This window comes from Schistocerca serialis, chromosome 4 (genome assembly GCF_023864345.2).
Source record: "Schistocerca serialis cubense isolate TAMUIC-IGC-003099 chromosome 4, iqSchSeri2.2, whole genome shotgun sequence".
Classification (NCBI taxonomy): domain Eukaryota; kingdom Metazoa; phylum Arthropoda; class Insecta; order Orthoptera; family Acrididae; genus Schistocerca; species Schistocerca serialis.
This window is the reverse complement of record NC_064641.1, coordinates 801,066,010-801,087,048: the sequence shown is the minus strand read 5'-3', so window position 1 is coordinate 801,087,048 and position 21,039 is coordinate 801,066,010. Positions and strand designations below refer to the sequence as shown.

The 21,039-nt window shown below is 40.5% G+C and overlaps 1 protein-coding gene across 1 annotated transcript in view; it reads right to left on the bottom strand.

The window, feature by feature from the left end:
* LOC126473393 (phosphoacetylglucosamine mutase) overlaps positions 1-21,039 on the bottom strand; it is a 150,202-nt gene that overhangs the window by 77,292 nt on the left and 51,871 nt on the right. Inside the window, exons 3-4 of the mRNA XM_050100402.1 lie at positions 16,133-16,262; positions 15,942-16,037 (exon numbers count right to left, since the gene is read on the bottom strand). Coding sequence (XP_049956359.1) covers positions 15,942-16,037; positions 16,133-16,262 — 226 coding nt within the window. The remainder of the gene's footprint in view (positions 1-15,941; positions 16,038-16,132; positions 16,263-21,039) is intronic.

Here is a 21,039-nt window from a genome sequence, read left to right as displayed (position 1 = left end):
AGTCATTTTTTGCTTGCTCCATTTGTGTGCAGAACTAGCAAGGGAATCACTAGTGGTGGTACAAGGTACCCTCCACCATGTACCATATGGTGGCTTGTGGAGTATGTACACAGAAGCAGACCCCTGAGATATGGTGTCTACAAGAATTCAATCCATAATGACTTCCATCACCATGCCACGAGCAATCATCCCGCATCACAGAGATGCTTATAAGGGAAACTCCTCTCTGCACACTCCTCAGATTTGGTGGTAAAATAGGCCAGTGGATAGCCCGTCATAAACTGAACACATATCAAGCACGAAAACAGAAAAAAGGTGTACTGAAATGTGAAGAGAAGGAGCAAAGTAGAAACAGTAAAGGGCCCAAGCTCAAGATGTGCAACATTGAGTCAATTGCTACAACCAGGGTATCATGGTTGTGTCGCAGTGTTAGACTGCAAAGCAGGAGATCCACATTCAGATCTTCCTCATGGCCTATTTTTGCCCCCATAAAATTGGCAACTGTCATACAACACATTTGTTATGGAATATGAGTCATATGGTAGGAATGTATTATCATAAATGTGACAAATAGTGGCAATAAGGCATGATGCCAAATAGACCTCTCACAGAAATGAAAAACAACAAACAAATGAATTTGAACTGCCACAACAAAGGAATTCAAGAGTTAAAACTTATAAAATGGAATGCAAGAGTCGTAACATGTGGTACTTGTGTAGAATAAATAGGAGGTACATATGAAACTTCCTGACGGATTAAAACTGTGTGCCGGACTGAGACTCAAACTCAGGACACTGGCCCTTTGCGGGCAAGTGCTCTACCGGCTGAGCTACCCAAGCACGACTCTTGACCCATCCTCACAGCTTTAATTCTACCAGTACCTCATCTCCTACCTTCCAAACTTCACATAAGCTCTCCTGCGAAACTTGCAGAACAAGCACTCCTGGAAGAAAGGAGGGCAGGTGTCCTGAGTTCGAGTCTTGGTCCAGCATACAGTTTTAATCTGCCAGGAAGTTTCATATCAGTGCACATTCCGATGCAGCATGAAAATTTCATTCTGGAAACATCCACCAGGTTGTGACCAAACCATGTCTCCACAATATCCTTTCTTCCAGGAGTGCTAGTTCTGCAAGTTTTGCAGGACAGCTTCTGTGAAATCTGGAAGGTAGGAGATGAGGTACTGGCGGAATTAAAGCTGTGAGGATGGGCGAGTCATGCTTGAGTAGCTCGGTCAGTAGAGCGCTTGCCTGCAAAGTGTGGGGCTCCCAAGTTCGGGTCTCGATCCAGCACACAGTTTTAATCTGCCAGGAAGTTTCATATCAGCGCACATTCTGCTGCAAAGGGAAAATTTCATTCAGGAAGTACACATGTCTGGAGGTACTTTCCTTACACCTCACTGTTGCATATCTAGAGCTTCGACTGTTCGCTGTTTCTATTTTGCTTCTTTTTTCACAGTTCAGTACACCTTCTTCATGTTTTCATGTTTGATCTGTGTTCAGTTTTTGACTGTCTATCCACTGGGACATCTTACCGCTAAGTCTGAGGGGAGGTGCAATGGGAAGGTTCCCTAGTTAGAACTCTGGTCCCCACAATACCTATGTTGTCAGACAAAGGTAGCTTCACCAAAGAACTCTGCCAATTGCGGCAAATTTTCAAAAAGAACTCTCAACAGTTGATTATGCCTGCCCTCCAAAGCAAATTAACACCACCTGTTGTAGGACAGATACCAATGAAGAAGCAGTCAGAACTACATACCTTCTATACATCCACATCATTTCCGAGAAGATTTGGAGAGTACTTCAACAGTACAATTTCCAACTAAGAGATATTCTAAGTTGTGCAAAAGCCAGTCCAGGGCTCCAGAATTTGGCTGTATACCCTATACTAGACCAAATACAGCATGTTATATGTTGGACAAAGATGTGAAGAATAAAAGTGTCACACCTGATTCGAGCTGGTGACTAAATCATCTATCATTAAACACTACCTCACCAGTGAGCATGGAATGAAGTTTGAAGGTACCAGTATATTGTGCAGGCAACAAATGTATCAGTTGGTTTATTAAAAGAGGCAATCAAGATTAGAGTGGCAGATAGACATCAACTGTGGGATCCAGCATTCAGTTTGCATTGGAAAACACCTCAATGCATACTCACTCACTCACTCACTCACTCACTCACTCACTCACTCTCTACATCTACATCTACATCTACATCCATACTCCACAAGCCACCTGACAGTGTGTGGCGGAGGGTACCTTGAGTACCTCTATCGGTTCTCCCTTCTATTCCAGTCTCCTATTGTTCATGGAAAGATGGATTGTAGGTATGCCTCTGTGTGGGCTCTAATCTCTCTGATTTTATCCTCATGGTCTCTTCGCGACATGTACGTAGGAGGGAGAAATATACTGCTTGACTCCTCGGTGAAGGTATGTTCTCAAAACTTCAACAAAAGCCCGTACCGAGCTACTGAGCGTCTCTCCTGCAGAGTCTTCCACTGGATTTTACCTATCATCTCCGTAACACTTGCGATTACTAAATGATCCTGTAACCAAGCGTGCTGCTCTCCGTTGGATCTTCTCTATCTCTTCTGTCAACCATATCTGGTACGGATCCCACACTGGTGAGCAGTATTCAAGCAGTGGGCGAACAAGTGTGCTGTAACCTACTTCCTTTGTTTTCGGATTGCATTTCTTTAGGATTCTTCCAATGAATCTCAGTCTGGCATCTGCTTTACCAACAATCAACTTTATATGATCATTCCATTTTAAATCACTCCTAATGCCTACTCCCAGATAATTTATGGAATTAACTGCTTCCAGTTGCTGACCTGCTATATTGTAGCTAAATGATAAGGGATATTTCTGTCTATGTATTCGCAGCACATTACACTTGTCTACATTGAGATTCAATTGCCATTCCCTGCACCATGCGGCAATTCGCTTCGGATCCTCCTGTCCTCCTGCATTTCAGTACAATTTTCCATTGTTACAACCTCTTGATATACCACAGCATCATCTGCAAAAAGCCTCGGTGAACTTCCAATGTTATCCACAAAGTCATTTATGTATATTGTGAATAGCAATGGTCCTACGACACTCCCCTGCGGCACACCTGAAATCACTCTTACTTCGGAAGACTTCTCTTCATTGAGAATGACATGCTGTGTTCTGTTATCTAGGAACTCTTCAATCCAATCACACAATTGGTCTGATAGTCCATATGCTCTTACTTTGTTCATTACATGACTGTGGGGAACTGTATCGAACAGCTTGCGGAAGTCAAGAAACACCACATCTACCTGGGAACCTGCGTCTAATGGCCCTCTGAGTCTCGTGGACAAATAGCGCGAGCTGGGTTTCACACGAACGTCTTTTTCGAAACCCATGCTGCATGAGTAGATTTCTAGTCTCCAGAAAAGTCATTATACTCGAACATCATACGTGTTCCAAAATTCTACAACTGATCGACGTTAGAGATATACACTCCTGGAAATGGAAAAAAGAACACATTGACACCGGTGTGTCAGACCCACCATACTTGCTCCGGACACTGCGAGAGGGCTGTACAAGCAATGATCACACGCACGGCACAGCGGACACACCAGGAACCGCGGTGTTGGCCATCGAATGGCGCTAGCTGCGCAGCATTTGTGCACCGCCGCCGTCAGTGTCAGCCAGTTTGCCGTGGCATACGGAGCTCCATCGCAGTCTTTAACACTGGTAGCATGCCGCGATAGCGTGGACGTGAACCGTATGTGCAGTTGACGGACTTTGAGCGAGGGCGTATAGTGGGCATGCGGGAGGCCGGGTGGACGTACCGCCGAATTGCTCAACACGTGGGGCGTGAGGTCTCCACAGTACATCGATGTTGTCGCCAGTGGTCGGCGGAAGGTGCACGTGCCCGTCGACCTGGGACCGGACCGCAGCGACGCACGGATGCACGCCAAGACCGTAGGATCCTACGCAGTGCCGTAGGGGACCGCACCGCCACTTCCCAGCAAATTAGGGACACTGTTGCTCCTGGGGTATCGGCGAGGACCATTCGCAACCGTCTCCATGAAGCTGGGCTACGGTCCCGCACACCGTTAAGCCGTCTTCCGCTCACGCCCCAACATCGTGCAGCCCGCCTCCAGTGGTGTCGCGACAGGCGTGAATGGAGGGACGAATGGAGACGTGTCGTCTTCATCGATGAGAGTCGCTTCTGCCTTGGTGCCAATGATGGTCGTATGCGTGTTTGGCGCCGTGCAGGTGATCGCCACAATCAGGACTGCATACGACCGAGGCACACAGGGCCAACACCCGGTATGATGGTGTGGGGAGCGATCTCCTACACTGGCCGTACACCACTGGTGATCGTCGAGGGGACACTGAATAGTGCACGGTACATCCAAACCGTCATCGAACCCATCGTTCTACCATTCCTAGACCGGCAAGAGACCATGCTGTTCCAGCAGGACAATGCACGTCCGCATGTATCCCGTGCCACCCAACGTGCTCTAGAAGGTGTAAGTCAACTACCCTGGCCAGCAAGATCTCCGGATCTGTCCCCCATTGAGCATGTTTGGGACTGGATGAAGCGTCGTCTCACGCGGTCTGCACGTCCAGCACGAACGCTGGTCCAACTGAGGCGCCAGGTGGAAATGGCATGGCAAGCCGTTCCACAGGACTACATCCAGCATCTCTACGATCGTCTCCATGGGAGAATAGCAGCCTGCATTGCTGCGAAAGGTGGATATACACTGTACTAGTGCCGACATTGTGCATGCTCTGTTGCCTGTGTCTATGTGCCTGTGGTTCTGTCAGTGTGATCACGTGATGTATCTGACCCCAGGAATGTGTCAATAAAGTTTCCCCTTCCTGGGACAATGAATTCACGGTGTTCTTATTTCAATTTCCAGGAGTGTATATATATTCTGCACATCTGTTCGACATCCCTTCTTGAAAACGGGGATGACCTGTGCCCTTTTCCAATCCTTTGGAACGCTATGCGTGCTTTCTCTCTCTCTCTCTCTCTCTCTCTCTCTCTCTCTCTGCCCCCGCCCCCTCGACCCCCTCTCCTTATTCCTTATAGGTAAATGCCTCTTATGATGCTTTTTGGCATTACCTTAAGCATTTTACTTATTTAACATGTCACAAAGCATTTATGTTAGATTGAACTTCTGCTGATATATTTATTGGTTGAAAATGGCACTGAGAAAAAAATCACAGAGGTTTTGCACACCATGTATCATTCACGGTTTGGTTGCAGTCCAAACAGCAGGCAGCAAAATCTGCACTCAAGGGCTGATATAGACGACTGAGAAAGTTGTCAAAATATTGTGTAAAGAGGAAATTATAACTCGGCAGCAAATCCAAAATTCATCAGTTTTGTTGAGAAAGCCTATAGCAGCATAGGCTTAGAAAAGATTGTGACCTGATGTTCAGACCCTGATTTCCACACAATAGCCACCAAAAAACAATCCTACGGCTTTGTAAAGTCTGACAACACGAAGAGATTGAAATGGGATACGAGTCACGGTCGATATAAGGCATTGTGGCGTACTGATATTCATAACAATTACAAAAATGATTTTGCACACCATGACATAAGGTCTTCACTTTTCAGAGTTTGTAAGCTAATATTACGGCTCCTGATGTCAACAGTAACAATTTTCACATTAAGCCACATATTTGAAGTGAAAAATTTGTTACTTACTCGAAAAGCAGTCCAGTCTCCTTGACATCATGAGGGCATTTTAACAATGTGCTCCACATCATGAACTTTTGGTATAATCTGTAGTTCTTAGCTTCATATGTCAAAAAATTGGAGGGGGGGGGGGGGGGGGGGGGAGGCATTCCAGACAGAAACAAGCAGTTAGCATTAACGTACTTGCTCATCTGAGAAGTTGCAAGGCAAAAAATTCAATCATTAATATGTAAGGTGAAGCCATCTTTTCAGTTTATCATCAGCTAGCACACACCAAAAACTTTATATTCCGCAAAACTTCAATAATATCTCCACTGCCCACTCTTTTACACAAGTGGCTTTCTAATCAATTTTGGCTACTCATACCAAATGAGCCTACTGCAGTGACCCTGGTGTATTATGGCTGTCACAAATAGTTTTCTTTGTTTACATGTCAGTGCCAAAATGACCATCTTCCATGCAGTTTGGCACCTGAATAGCAAAAGTGTACTTATAAGAGCCCATCCTTCTTTAAAAAGTTGAAATAAAATATCAGCATAAAGAAATGAGCGATGATGACAGAGAACAGGGCAAAAAGGTTCTGACTTTTCACATAAATTACTTATTACTTTCACAGTTATGAACTCTAATAGTGAACAACACAAAAGAACACTATAGTACAACTCACACCTTCTCCATGAACATAGTTTCTCCATAAACACAAAAAAAAACTCCATTGCCAAACAATGGACAATCAGGATGGAATAATGACAATATTATGAAAACGACAGTTGCTATTCACTGCATAGCAGACATGTTGAGTTGCAAGTTGCAGACAGGCACAACAAAACGACTGTGATGGGGAGGGGGAGCGATATCAGGGTAGGGGTGAGGGACAGTAAAGTGCTGCTTGTGGGAGCATACAGGGACGAGGTGGGGAGAGGGTAGGACAGCTAGGTGCATTTGGGAGGTTAGACAGAGGATGGAGGGGGAGGGGGGGGGGGTTGTCAAGGCAGTGGAAAAAGGAGAGAAGTAAAAAGACTGTGGATGCATTGGTGGAATGGAGGGCTGTGTAGTGCTGGTGTGGGAACTAGGAAGGGGATAGGTGGGTAAAGGTCAATGACTAATGAAGGTTTAGGCCACTAGGGTTATGGAACATAGGATACATTGAACGGAGAGTTCCCACCTGCGCAGTTCAGAGAGGCTGTGTAGGATCTAGATGCAATGGGATGTGAAGCAGTCACTGAAATGAAGAATTTTGTGTTGGGCAGTATGCTCAGCAATTGGGTGTCCAGCTGATTCTCAGCCACAGTTTTTCAGTGCCCATTAATGTGGGCAGAAAGCTTGTAGATTGTCATGACCAAGCAAAACGCAGACAAATGGTTGCAGCTAAATTTGTAGGTCATATGACTGGTTTCACAGGTAGTTCTGACTTTGATGGGATAGGTAGTGCTTGTGACTGGATTAGAGTAGGTTATCATGGGAGGATGTATGGGACAGGTCTTGCATCTGTGTCTATTACAGGGACATAAGCCAAGAGGTAAGCTGCACTTTATCAGCTTTGTCTGACAGTTTTTTTGTTGTGCCTATCTGCAACTCAGCATCTACTCTATATGATGAATAGCAACTATCCTTTTCACAATATTATCAAAAGCTACACTGTGATTTTCATCTCTGCTGCATCATTTGTCTCAAATGTAGGAAAAGCATTCAATCATCCATTTAAATCCCATATTAATAACCAAAGCAAAATAAATAATGGATGGTCTTGACATAGGGATGAGAATTGAAAGAACAGGAAACGTGTTTTAAAAATATTTAAAAACATCATTTGTTGGCTCAAGAAAGAGTGTGTGTGTGTGTGTGTGTGGGGGGGGGGGGGGGGGGGGGGCAGGCGAATGAGTACACAAACATAACAAGCAATATTTAGAACAGAGTACATATCACCTGCAACTTCATCGTTTGTGTATTGTTTTCTTTTGAAGTATCATGACTAAAACTAGTTTCCTCCTTCAATAGAGCTTATTTTCTCATTATTGAAACAATTTTCATTAACAATGTTTTTCACCTGTTGATGTACTTATTTATGCACAGTGTAGATTTTTCCTTGGGCTGATAGCAGGAAATTTAAAGGGGGGAGGAACTACATCTCATGGTGGAAACTCTTTTTTGTTGTAAGATCAGTGTCCAGTGGGAAACTCAGCCAGGCAAGTACTAAAGATGTTAAAAAAGTTCAAGATACTCGCAAAAGTAAAGTGAAAAATGATGTTAGTATATTTCATCAAAATATTGGGGGATTGAAGAATAAAATTGATGAGCTTCTGCTTTGTTTAGAAGATATAGAAACTGAGAATGTAATAGATGTACTATGCCTGTCTGAGCATCACATTGTCACTGATGTGCAAAAGGTTAGCATCAATGGGTACAAATTAGCTGCACATGTAAGTAGAGATAATATGATGAGAGAAGGAGTTGCCATATGTGTCAAAAGCTTCCACAGTGTAAAAAATTTAGAAACTAAAAAATTTTGTGTAGAGCAACGTATGGAAGCATGTGCCACTGAACTAAAACTAAATGATGGCACTTTCATAATTGTAACAGTGTGTAGGTCCCCCTCAGGGAATTTCCAGCTATTTCTAGAAAACTTGGATGCTCTGTTGTGCTATCTGTCAGACAGGGGGAAGCAAATTATCATTTGTGGGGATTTCAATGTTGATTCCCTGAAAGAGTGTAATAGGAAGTAGTATTGCTCAGCTCTTTCAATTTGAGCTCCGTCATTGATTTTCCCACTCGGATAACAAAGAACAGCAGGACATCGATAGATAACTTTTTACAGACCAAAATAAGTTTAAGGACATAAATGCTTATCATGTTGAGAATGGTCTTTCAGATAATGGTGCACAGCTAGTTACAGTACATGACATAGCTCCATGCAGTATATCAAATCAGAATTTCAAAGCAGTGCGTTCAATTAACAATATAAAAATTGCAAACTTTAGGGAAAGCCTACAGCAGCTAGACTGGGATGAAGTGTATAAGGAACCCGATGCAAACTTGAAATATAACTTATTTCATGATACATTTTTAAGGGTATTTGAAAATTGTTTTCCTAAGAAAATAGTTAAACATAATTCCAAGAAAACATATAAAAAACCTTGGCTAACTAAAGGAATAAGAATATCTTGAAACCGTAAAAGAGAACTGTATCTAACAGCAAGAGGGAGTACTGACCCCGAAATTGTTCAATATTATAAAAACTATTGTGCGGTACTAAGAAAAGTTATTAAAAAGTCCAGAAGCATGTGTATCATGTCTGAGATCAGTAACTCTGATAATAAAATTAAAGCAATTTGGAATATTATTGAAAGGGAAACAGGGTAACAGAGAGCACAGGAAGACTTTAGTGTCATAAAACTGAATGACAAGTGTACTAACAAACAATCAGAAATTGAAAATATTTTCAATAATCATTTTTTAAATGTTGTGGAGAAAATAGGATCTAGATCTTCACTAGAAGAGGCAAGGCTACTAATAGAAGAGGCCATACCTGTGCAGTTTGAAACAACTGTATTTCCACAACCTCTCCCTCTGAAATCAGTAAAATAATAAACTTACTGAAAAGTAAAAGCTCTTACGGAATTGATGGCATTTCCAGCATGGTACTTAAAGCTTGTTCCCCACAAATAAGTAGGATTCTCAGCCACGTATGTAATAGCTCTTTGGAGCAGGGTGTTTTCCCCGATAGACTGAAATATGCCATTGTAAAACCATTGCATAAAAAGGGGGATACGTCGGATGTCAACTACCGCCCAATCTCTCTTCTGACAGCTCCATCAAAAATTTTTGAGAAAGTAATGTATTCAAGAGTAGCCTCCCATATTTGTAAAAATAAAGTACTAAGAAAATGTCAGTTTGGTTTTCAGAACGGCTTTTCAACAGAAAATGCTATATACACTTTCACTGATCAAATATTAAATGCTCTGAATAAGCGGACATCACCCATTGGTATTTTTTGTCATCTCTCAAAGGCCTTTGATTGTGTAAATCATGGAATTCTTTTAGATAAGCTAAATCATTATGGTTTGAGGGGGGCAGTGCACAAATGGTTTAATTCATACTTAACTGGAAGAATGCAGAAAGTTGAAATAAGTGGTTCATGTAATGTTAAAACAACAGCTGATTCCTCAAACTGGGGGGGCTATCAAGTACGGGGTCCCACAGGGTTCGGTCTTAGGTCCTTTACTGTTCTTGATATACATTAATGACTTACCATTCCACAATGGTGAAGATGCAAAGTTAGTTCTTTTTTGCTGATGATACAAGTATAGTAATAACATCCAAAAACCAAGAACTAAGTGATGTAATTGTAAATGATGTTCTTCACAAAATTATTAAGTGGTTCTCAGCAAACGGACTCTCTTTAAATGTTGATAAAACACAGTATATACAGTTCCGTACAGTAAATGGCACAACTCCAGTAATAAATATAGACTTTGACTAAAGTCTGCAGCTAAGGTCGAATTTTCAAAATTTTTAGGTGTGTCCACTGATGAGAGGTTAAACTGGAAGCAAAACATTGATGGTCTGCTGAAACGTCTGAGTTCAGCTACGTATGCTATTAGGGTTATTGCAAATTTTGGTGACAAGAATCTCAGTAAATTAGCTTACTATGCCTACTTTCATTCACTGCTTTCGTATGGCATCATATTCATCGTTAAGTAGAAAAGTATTCATTGCTCAAAAATGTGTAATCAGAATAATTGCTGGAGCCCATCCACGGTCGTCCTGCAGACATCTATTAAGGATCTAGGGATCCTCACAGTAACCTCACAGTATATATATTCACTTATGAAATTTGTTGTTAATAATCCAACCCAGTTCAAAAGTAATAGCAGTGTGCATAGCTATAACACCAGGAGAAAGGATGATCTTCACTATGCAGGGTTAAATCTGACTTTGGCACAGAAAGGGGTAAATTACGCTGCCACAAAAGTCTTTGGTCACCTACCAAACAGCATCAAAAGCCTGACAGATAGCCAACCAACATTTAAAAATAAATTAAAAGAATTTCTAGATGACAACTCCTTCTACTCATTGGCTGAATTTTTAGATATAAATTAAGGGAAAAAAAAACTTAAACATTAGTGTCATGCGATATTTTGTGTAATGTAATATCTTGTACAGACATCTTTTATTAACCCGACATGTTCCACATCATTATGAAGTGTCGTATTCATGATCTATGTAACAAGTATTAATCTAATCTAATCTAATCTAATCTCTAATCTATTGAAAAATCTACAGCCCAGTCAACAAAGACCAAAAATGCTCAAATACGCAAGAAACAGATCATGTAGTTACAAATTTTTGCTAAGGGGTACGAGGAAGTGCCATGGATAACATACTAAAAATCCCGACCAATGCAGAGTGAGCATGAAAGTGGGGGGCATTTAAAGGCCACTTTTTTAGGCTTTTTTTTTTTTTTAATAATTTGAAAACCGTGGCTCATAGTGAAAATGTCTCCCAGTACAAACGTGAACTACATTAATTTTTCTACAAAAAAGCCCTATTCTCTCTAGGATTAATAGTTCACACATTGCAGGGGATGAAAAAATAGAATTTTAATGATATAAAGGTAATGTTTATTGTTGTATGAAGTGGGTTAAGAAAAAAATATTAAATGTGTGCACACATCTGAGTATAGTAGAATAGTATTAAGAGTTAAATTGTGTTCTGGGAATGTGGTGGGCTGGAGGGTGAGGGGTGCGGGGAGACACATAATGGAAGGTAGGTCACTGAATTGTGATCACGCATTTTCCTCCTTCATAGGTCAGCAAACTGAGGACTAAGCAGGCGAGCCCCACGCCTACCCCACTAAAGCACAACAAGCTACTACAGGGTGTACCTCAAAGTCATGCTGACCCTTCCACAGCGCACCTTGTAGAGTCACTGGCGATGCAGTGTGCAGACATGCGTGGGAGGTTGTGCATATTTTACAGTGTATTAAGGGGCTCCGGAAAGGCTCAAAATCATGAAAAGTTCAATTTTTACTTTTTTGCGTTTTCTGAATCTGCAGACTATTACCTTTTTTAGATATATAATTTATTCAATTCCGAAGACTACGTGACCCACTGTGGCGCTGTTAAACTCCTGTCAAATAGTGTTATTACTAACGTCCGTGTTCATCAGGTACATTTTAGTGATGTGAGATAAAGTATGTGTTGTGGCTAACCTGTGATGGTTCAATATATATCGCTAGTGTGATTGTCGATTGTTTCATGTTTATTTACTCTGTCGTTATCTCGAAAATATTCGTAATTAATTCTGTTTCTTGAGTCTCTGTTTTGTTGAAGTATAATAATGAGTAAAAGTAAAGTTATTAGAAATCTTCTGAAGGCTTTTAGGAAAAGGAGAAGTGTTGGAAAGCCAAAGGTATGTGTTATTACTGTAAACAATAAAGACGATAACCAAGTGAGTGAACCTAACCTCTCAAGTACACCTGCCCATAGCAGTCAAAGTGGGAAAGAAAATACTTCACAGAAGAAGCTTAGTTCAATGAGTGAAAACTATGAATGTTTTATGGGCGAATCGGATGTGAATGAAATATTTGATATGTCGGTTCTCAAAGGAATTTTTTCAAACTCTGTAAGATGTATTCATTGTAGTGAAGTTGGTCTGGAACTCTCCATAATAAAGCACGTAGGACTTGCTAGTGAAATACAACTGAAATGTGATAAGTGTTCATACATGACCACCTTTTGGAACAGTGTTGCAGTAACTGCAACTGAAAACAATGGTAGCAAAATCTACGAACACAACAACGAGCGATGCTTGCTTTAGACAAGGAACGCCTTCGGGCTGCAGACAGGGCTGTAAAGAGTATAGAAATACAAGCAAGAGTAAACAGGAGGAGGAACAAGAGGAAGCTGGAGGAGGAGTTTGCAGAGGATGAAGATAATCCATCCTATGGACCTGGAATGCACTAAAAAGTTAATCCAATCTTTGTCGCTCGATTCCCAAAACTTTTATTTTCTCATACTAATTACCTGTTTTCTGAGGATCTTCCAAACATATTTGTTTCAAACTTTCAGTAAAAGTTACACAGTACCTTCTGCATAATTTAACACAGCCTTTTTCCAAAAAACTGTATATTTTTGAATATATAAATAAAGAATTGCAAAAAAATGTTGTGAATTTTCATTACAATTGAACAAACAAAAACATCTTTAATAACTGAACTAAAATTTTGTAAAATCCCTGTGTTAAGTTGTAGCCCATATTCCAATAAATAATCTGTAAAAAGTTCAACTTCCTACCTCAAATACTTTGTGAGGAAAGATGTAATTTATAAGCGTTATTTTAACATTGCAAGTATAGGGTGTTCCGGAGCCCCTTAACACTACATGGAATACAGTTATGAGTTACTAATAACATTAACGCAAGAAACGCAAATTGACCGATTCTACATAAATCTCTGTAGACATTGCTAGAAACAAAATTGATTCTCAGTCATTCTGTATGGCAGCCTGTTCCAGAAAAGGCAACTTTCCCTACCAAGAGTGCTGCTCACTTTTCAGTTTATAGACAGACTATAACTCCCCATCATTTCTTGTCCAATTTGCTTATGTGAGTAGACAAAATAACTTGATGAAGTAATTTTCAGTTTACTAAGTGAGTACTTACTTGCAGTTGTTAAGTGATCTTTTATGTAAAACACATGCCTACAAACAATTGCCAAGATGTGTTTAATTTTTAAGTGACCTCCGTACTGTTGATTAGAAAGAGACTGAACTGGTAAATCTGGCACCTTGTTACTGTCATTGACAGCATATTGTGGAGCCATGTAATTGTGTTGTAATCAATTGGTGGCAAATTAATGAATGACCAGGAAAATACTGCACTTTTATCACAAATAACTGTGTTACTGGTAGAGGGAATAAATCTATACTATTCACGAATTGCTGGCACCTGTAGAGTAGGCTGCACTGAGATGAGCCACTTACCACACATACCCAATAAGTCTTGCAAGGTGGGTGTGAATATGCCAAATGGAATGGAACCGATTATGTTCAAGTCTAAAACAGCAATCAGCTGTAATGCTCTGGTTGACTTATGCTGCAATACCTTATAAGTTCAATCACACCTAGGTGACCTACTTCTGTTGCAAAGGAAGTAGCAGAAGGAAATAATTTAGGCCTCTGGGCCTTTCCAGACATAGGGAGAGGTGAGGCTAGGGTGACACATTTGATACCCCTCACACTTTGAAAAGTATTTCACCCATTGAAAGTTGAGACAATGAAATCGAAATTCTCAAATACATACTGACAGCGTGTTACACTTGGGGGCAGACGCTTCTGTGTGGCGGACAGTCGACAGCTCCAGCTATTGAGCTTTTATGCATAAAAACTCACTTAACAACTGCAAGCAAGCACTCACTCAATAAACTGAAAATAACTCCATGGTATGAACGGGATCTCATTGAAGCTGTTTTTCTACTCACATAAGAGACCGGGACAAGAAATTATGGGGTGGGAGGGGGGTAGTGGGGAGGGGGGAGAGGGGGGTGTTAGTCTGTCTGTAAACTGAATAGCTGACAGCACTTGTGGTGGAGTACAGTTGCCTTTCACAAAAGAATGCTGCAGCTGCCATACAGGATGACTAAGAATCAATTTCTGCTGTTGCAATGTATAACGGCGCATGGAGATTTACAGTGAACCTGTTCACATCCATTTACAGCATTAGTTATTATTAGTAACTCATGTACGTAATCCATGTAGTGTTAACACACTTTGTGGAAAATAAACATCACTGGGTTGTCCTCACACTGCATCGCCATTGTTCATAAGGCGTGCTGTGGAAGGGTCAGCATAACATTGTGAAACACCCTGTATTTGCTTCTTGTGATGTAGTGGGGTAGAGAAGGCAGGGACTAACCTGCTCATTCTTTAGTTTGCAGAGGGACATGCATAGCCACAATCCGATGACATGAAATCCTCATTAGCATAGCTATGGTAAGAAGCAGAAAATATATTACAGAAACAAAAGGCAGTAAAAACAGTTTCAATCACTTACACCACTACAGCATTTAAAAAAAAAAAATTTATGGAGATGTGAGGAGTGGAGTACATCAATAAAGCTTAGTCTAATGGCTATGAGATGTTTATGAAACAGCTAGATGGGAATGATAGGTTCATTGTTTGTGACAGGTACTCTGAGGTGGGACTAAGACTTAAGGAGCAAGACAGCTTCACAAGATGCTGTTGGCAATGTTGTTCCAGCTGTTGGATGGCAACAGTCTCTGCCAAAGATATGGTGTGCTAGAAATTTCTGTCGCAGAGTAAAACAATTTGATAGTGTGATTATGTTGGACCAGTTACTGAAACGAGAAACTCATGGAATCAGAAAAGGTGAAGATCCTAATGAACGAATGGTTGATGGCCAGAAATATAGATTTTAATGGAAAGTTCTTTAGGAAGTACTTCAAGTATGGAACAATTTCAGTAAAGGTGTATGGAGCTGTATTCTCACCAGGATGAAGCCAAGTTTTCTGAAATGTCAGAAGTAGAATATGTAGCTGAGACAACTTTTCAAGACTACTGCTTTCAAACCTTACCACTACAACTGAATTCTGGAAATCTAACATGACCTCCAGCAATCTAAAAATAATGTCTCTCTCTCTCTCTCTCTCTCTCTCTCTCTCTCTCTCTCTCTCTCTCTCTCTCTCCCCCTCCCTCTCCCTCTCCCTCTGTGTGTGTGTGTGTGTGTGTGTGTGTGTGTGAGAGAGAGAGAGAGAGAGAGAGAGAGAGAGAGAGAGAGAGAGAGAGAGAAAATAATTAAACTAGAGACTGTGGGGAGTCAAAAAACCAGTAATGTCTCTGTGCTGTTACATGTTTCTTTGCATCAAAAATCCATCAGCTACAAGTTAGAAGTTGACTTGCCTCTTTATTGTTTAAATACTTCTTGTAATTGGAGTTGCAACTGTCTTATAAATTGATATATTTGTGCAATGTAATTTGTTGCTAAATTACAAACATATTTTACAAAAGCACAAATTTAAAAACTGAGATGTTTAACTTCACTGTGGACACTATGGTGCTTAAGTATTGTATGACAACAAAGATTGTCAGTTATGAATGCTGTTGGCTATTTGTCAACAGCTTTCTAACAAATGGTAACAGAAAGCTAGGCAGCACCGAGAGAGAGTAAAGATATGTGGATAGTATTTCCAACATTCTCTATATTGGTTCATGGTTTTTTTTTTTTTTATTTTTTTACCTGGTATCCATTCCGATGAAAACAGAAGCAGCTGCATCAGTATTTATCTTCTCATTTTTCACTATCTCCAAAAGACATTCTTCTAAATTATCATCACTGAAACATAGGGAATGCACCTTACTTATGTTTACTTTGGTGAATGCTAAGAAAAAGAACAAAATTCTGGAAGATTGAACAAACATTGATTTTACCTAACATTGGCAAGGTCTGTAGCAATTTTTTCCCAGTGCTGAACAAGCATTTCTCCAAGAGGATCAACAATTTTCACACCATTGTCTTCCACTGGATTATGTGAAGCTGTCACCATTGCACCAATGGTTGCTATTAAACAGAAAAAAATATACTTCATACGAGTATCTGAGTGCTTCCTAAGCAAAATAGGCATATTCAAACTAAAATGAATTTTCATCCTTAAGAGAAAATTTGTTGATAAAAACAAACAAACTGAAAACTCAAATCATGACAGAATCAAATATTCTCTGTAACGGCACCTATTAAAATAAGTATTTTAGTGCGAAAGCACCTTTTACATTTTTTCAATTATTAAAGATGAATTTGCTACAATGAAAATCAAGAAATTAACATGAATTTCTTCAAAAAAATATTCACACATCACTATCCAATAATCTTCTTTATATCAACTGTAACATGGAGCAGATGATGCTAGGTAACACCTCAGAGACAGAAATTGCAAGTCTAATCTCTCTCTTTTCTGGTATCATTCAAATTTTCCTTAACAGCACATGACAGGCATTTTTCTGTCCTAAAATTAGCAATTATAATAGGAACCCATGGCACTGTGTCTACATTTGTGAAATATGTGCCACACCTGGCAACAGAATGAACCAAGGAATTTGGTCTGTGTGTCACACAGACCATTAACCAAATAAAACATTATTCCATAAGCTTTCAGGATTGCAGCCAAATGCCTTTGATTTCTTGTCACAATGTATCAGCTACAACCAGGTAGCTGTCTTTCTATCAGTTTTAAAATTGGAGATTCCTTGTATATACTGATAAAAACTGGCAGGTTGTGCATGGGCAAAGATTTGTGCTGCTTTACTGCCATTTGTTGAATTTAGGGCCCTCTGTTCACTATATAACAGGCAGTCAAATGATAACGGGACGGATGGATAACAAGTAACCAAACTGTTTATTATTTCAAAAGTAATTGTGGTAATCGTTAATACATTTATCCCTCTGTGAGACAAAATGGTCAATGCCTTCATGCAAAAATGTTTGTGGTGGCCTACAGAACCATGATTGTTCCCAGGTGTGCACTTCCTTGTCTGAAGTAAACTGATGGTCACTAACTTATTTCTTCAGGACTCCAAAAACATGGAAATCGTATAGGGATGGACGGGTACTGTATGGAGAGTGTGTAAGTGCTTCCCAGCAAAACTTCAGTAGTATAGCTGAAACATCCTTGACAACATGCTGGTGGGCATAATTCTGCAACAGAATGATGCCGTCCATCAACATTCTTGGGTGTTTGTTGGTGCACTTCAATTTTTGAGAGTGTACACATACCACAGTATGTTCATTGTGGTGCTACATTCCAGAAAATCAATGAGCTGCGGGCCATTGCAGTCAAAGCAAGAGGTCATCATGACTTTTCCAGAGCTGGCATGACTTATTTTCACTACAACTGCAAAAGCTTCACTGGGGAACCCTTACACATCCTCTATACAGTCCCAATTTCTCCTCATGTGATTCCCTTATTTTTTTAAGTCCTAGAGATAGACATTCCTGGCTGTTGATTTGCTTCAGACAAAGAGGAGCACACCCGCATACAATAATGATTCTGCAGGCAGCCAAAAACATTTTTCCATGAAGGCACTGACTGTCTTGTCTCACAGTTGGATAAATGTATTAACAGTTATAACACTTACTTTTGAAATAATAAAAACTACTTACCTTTTTCCATCTGCCTTTTATTTGACAACCCTTATACACTGAAGCGCTAAAGAAACTGGTATAGGCATGAATATTCTAATACAGAGATATGCAAATGCACAGAATACGGTGCTGCAGATCGCAATGCCTGTATAAGACAACAAGTGTCTGGCGCTGTTACAATGACAGGTTATCAAAATTTAAGTGAGTCTGAACTTGGCGTTACAGTCGGCGCACGAGTGGTGGGACACAGCATCTCCGAGGTAGTGATGAAGTGGAGATTTTCCCAAACCATCTTTTGACAAGCAAACCGTGAATATCAGGAATCCAGTAAAGCATCCAATCTCAGACATCTCTGCAGCCGGGAAAAGATCCTGCAAGAATGGGACCCATGATGACTGAGGAGAATCGTTCAATGTGACACAAATGTGACAAATTGCTGCAGATGTCGATGCTGGGGCACCATCGAGTGTCAGCGTGTGAACCATTCAACGAAACATCATTGACATGGGCTTTCGGAGCCAAAGGCCCACTCGTGTACCTTTGATGACTGCATGACACAAAGCTTTACGCCTCACCTGGCCTGTTAACACCGACATTGAACTGTTGATGACTGGGAATATGTTGCCTTATCAGACGAGTCTCATTTAAAATTGTATCAAGTGGATGGACGTGTACAGGTATGGAGACAATCTCATGAATCCTGGCCACCCAGGATGTCAGCAGGGTCTATTCAAGTTGATGCAGGCTCTGTAATGATGTGGGACACGTGCAGTTGGAGTGATACGGAACCCCTGATATGTCTAGATATGACTCTGACAGGTGACACATACATAAGCATCCTGTCTGATCACCTGCCTCCATTCATGGCCACTGTGCATTCTGAGGGACGTGGGCAGTTTCAGCAGGACAATGTGACACTTCATACATCCAGAATTGCTACAGAGCGGCTCCAAGACCACACTTCCGAGTTTAAGCACTTATGCTGGCCATCAAATTCCCCAGACATGGACATTATTGAGCATATCTGGGATTCCTTGCAATGTACTGTTCAGAAGAGATCTCCACTGCTCATACTCTTACAGATTAATGGATAGCACTGCAGAATTCATGGTGTCAATTCCCTCCAGCACTACTTCAGACATTAGTTGAGTCTATACCATTTTGTGTTGCATTTTTGCGTGCTCGCAGGGGCCCTACACAGTACTTTAGGCAGGTGTACCAGTTTCATTGGCTCTTCAGTGCAGCTCTAAATGAGGTACACAGGCTCATGTGTAACACTGTTACTGCATTCACACAGTCTGCCATATTGCAGGCCCACTTACCTAAAATTCAGAGATCAGACTGATAAAATTAATTTTCACTGTACATGCATTAGATATAAAATTTGTCTCTGTGAAGAAATTAAAGACATTATGAAACTGTCAAATTTTACATAATTTAAATTCAATCTGTGAGACTTTCCGATTTAAGATGCAAGTGGAAAAAGATGGCTTTCAGTCATCTTAGTCAGAAAGTAGATGGATCATTAGGGCACTGCATCATAAGTCCACACATGGGGACTTATATTTGTGTGTGTCTAGCTGCCACCGTCCTTCACAAACTCCGGGCATCCTTTGATTGCTAGTGCACTGGGTACGTATCTCTGATACTGATAGCCTTGTAAAGGGATTGGGACACCTACAGTCTGCATTCACAAAAAATGGATGCTCTCCACATCAGATTTGCAATTTTAATGAGAAGTGAACTTGACAAGTCACAAGATAAAGAGGATAAGGTGGTGTTCAAACCAGGGGTATTGTTCTGATATTTGGGCAACATTTAATCTAAATTAGGCAGAATCCTTTCAAATATATATATGTATTGTGTCTGCCCTCTGATATGGTACACAGTGACAAACACAGAGGGTGCTACATGCCCAGCAGTCTTCAGCATGTGCCACATAGTCACAATCGGTCATCATGTACAAGGCGCACCTAACAGGAACAACATTATGCTTCCAACACATGACTTGCAAACAGAAAGACAATTTAGGAGAAAATACGAGCAGCCCTCTTACATTGCTGCTGCTGACGGTGTCATTTACTGTCTCATAAAGTCATCAGATGATCAAAACCAATTGCCAAATGATTTAGACACAATATTTGTGTAGTGTAAATTGACTCTAAATAATGAAAAGTATGAAATCATCCACATGAGTACTAAAGGAATCTTCTAAACTTGATAACGTCCACAAATCTAGAGACTGTGATTTAAATTAAATACTTAGGGATTACAGTTACGAGCAACTTAAATTGGAACACTCACGCAGATAATGCTGTGGGGAAAGTTAAGCAAAGACTGTGATTTACAGGCATAACACTTAGAAGATGCAACAGTTATACTAAAGTGACTGCCTACATTATGCTCATGCATTCTCTTCAGGAGTATTTCTGCACGGTGTGGGATCTAAACCCACATAGGGAGAAATAATCATTGTAATCAAATAAGAGAAATCAGAGCCTACATGGAAAGATGTAAGAGTCTTTTTCCAGTGCAGTGTTCAAGGGTCAAATGGCAGAGAAACAGCTTGAAGGTGGTTCGATGAACCCTCTACCAGCCACTTAATTGTGAACTGCAAAGTAGTCATGTAGATGTTTATGTAGACAGATCCATCTGCTGATAGTTATGCCTGATGCCAGAGAAAGTGCTGACACAAAGGACTACTTCCCTCACCTGCCATATAGTTCACAGATGAATATACTTGTACTGAGTGCAGATTTAACTGTGCACACTTCACTTGGATAGTTGTAGTTATCACACTAGTTCCATCAGCAGTTATCAATGAGTCATCAGCAGTTGTCAACAAGTATTATTACACTACCACATTCGTCATCAGGTTTTGCACTTTTTAAGTCTATACTGATGTACAATTAGATTAGTTAGTTAGTGTTCATTAACTTATGTTAGACCAGTGTTCACAACTTTTACATGCCTTCTCATCAAACTAGAGTTTGTATTATGTACATTATTTTAATAAATGGTTGTTAACTATCACTTTGTGTCAATATTATTTTTGTTGTAGTCATAGCCTTGTGACAAGACAGCTGCAGTGTGTAAGCATACACATCAATACAGAAACAACTTTCTGTGGTGTGGGGTTCACTTCCTGCTGTCTTCATGATATGTGCCAAACTTATTTGGTGAATACAACTTTTTGAAA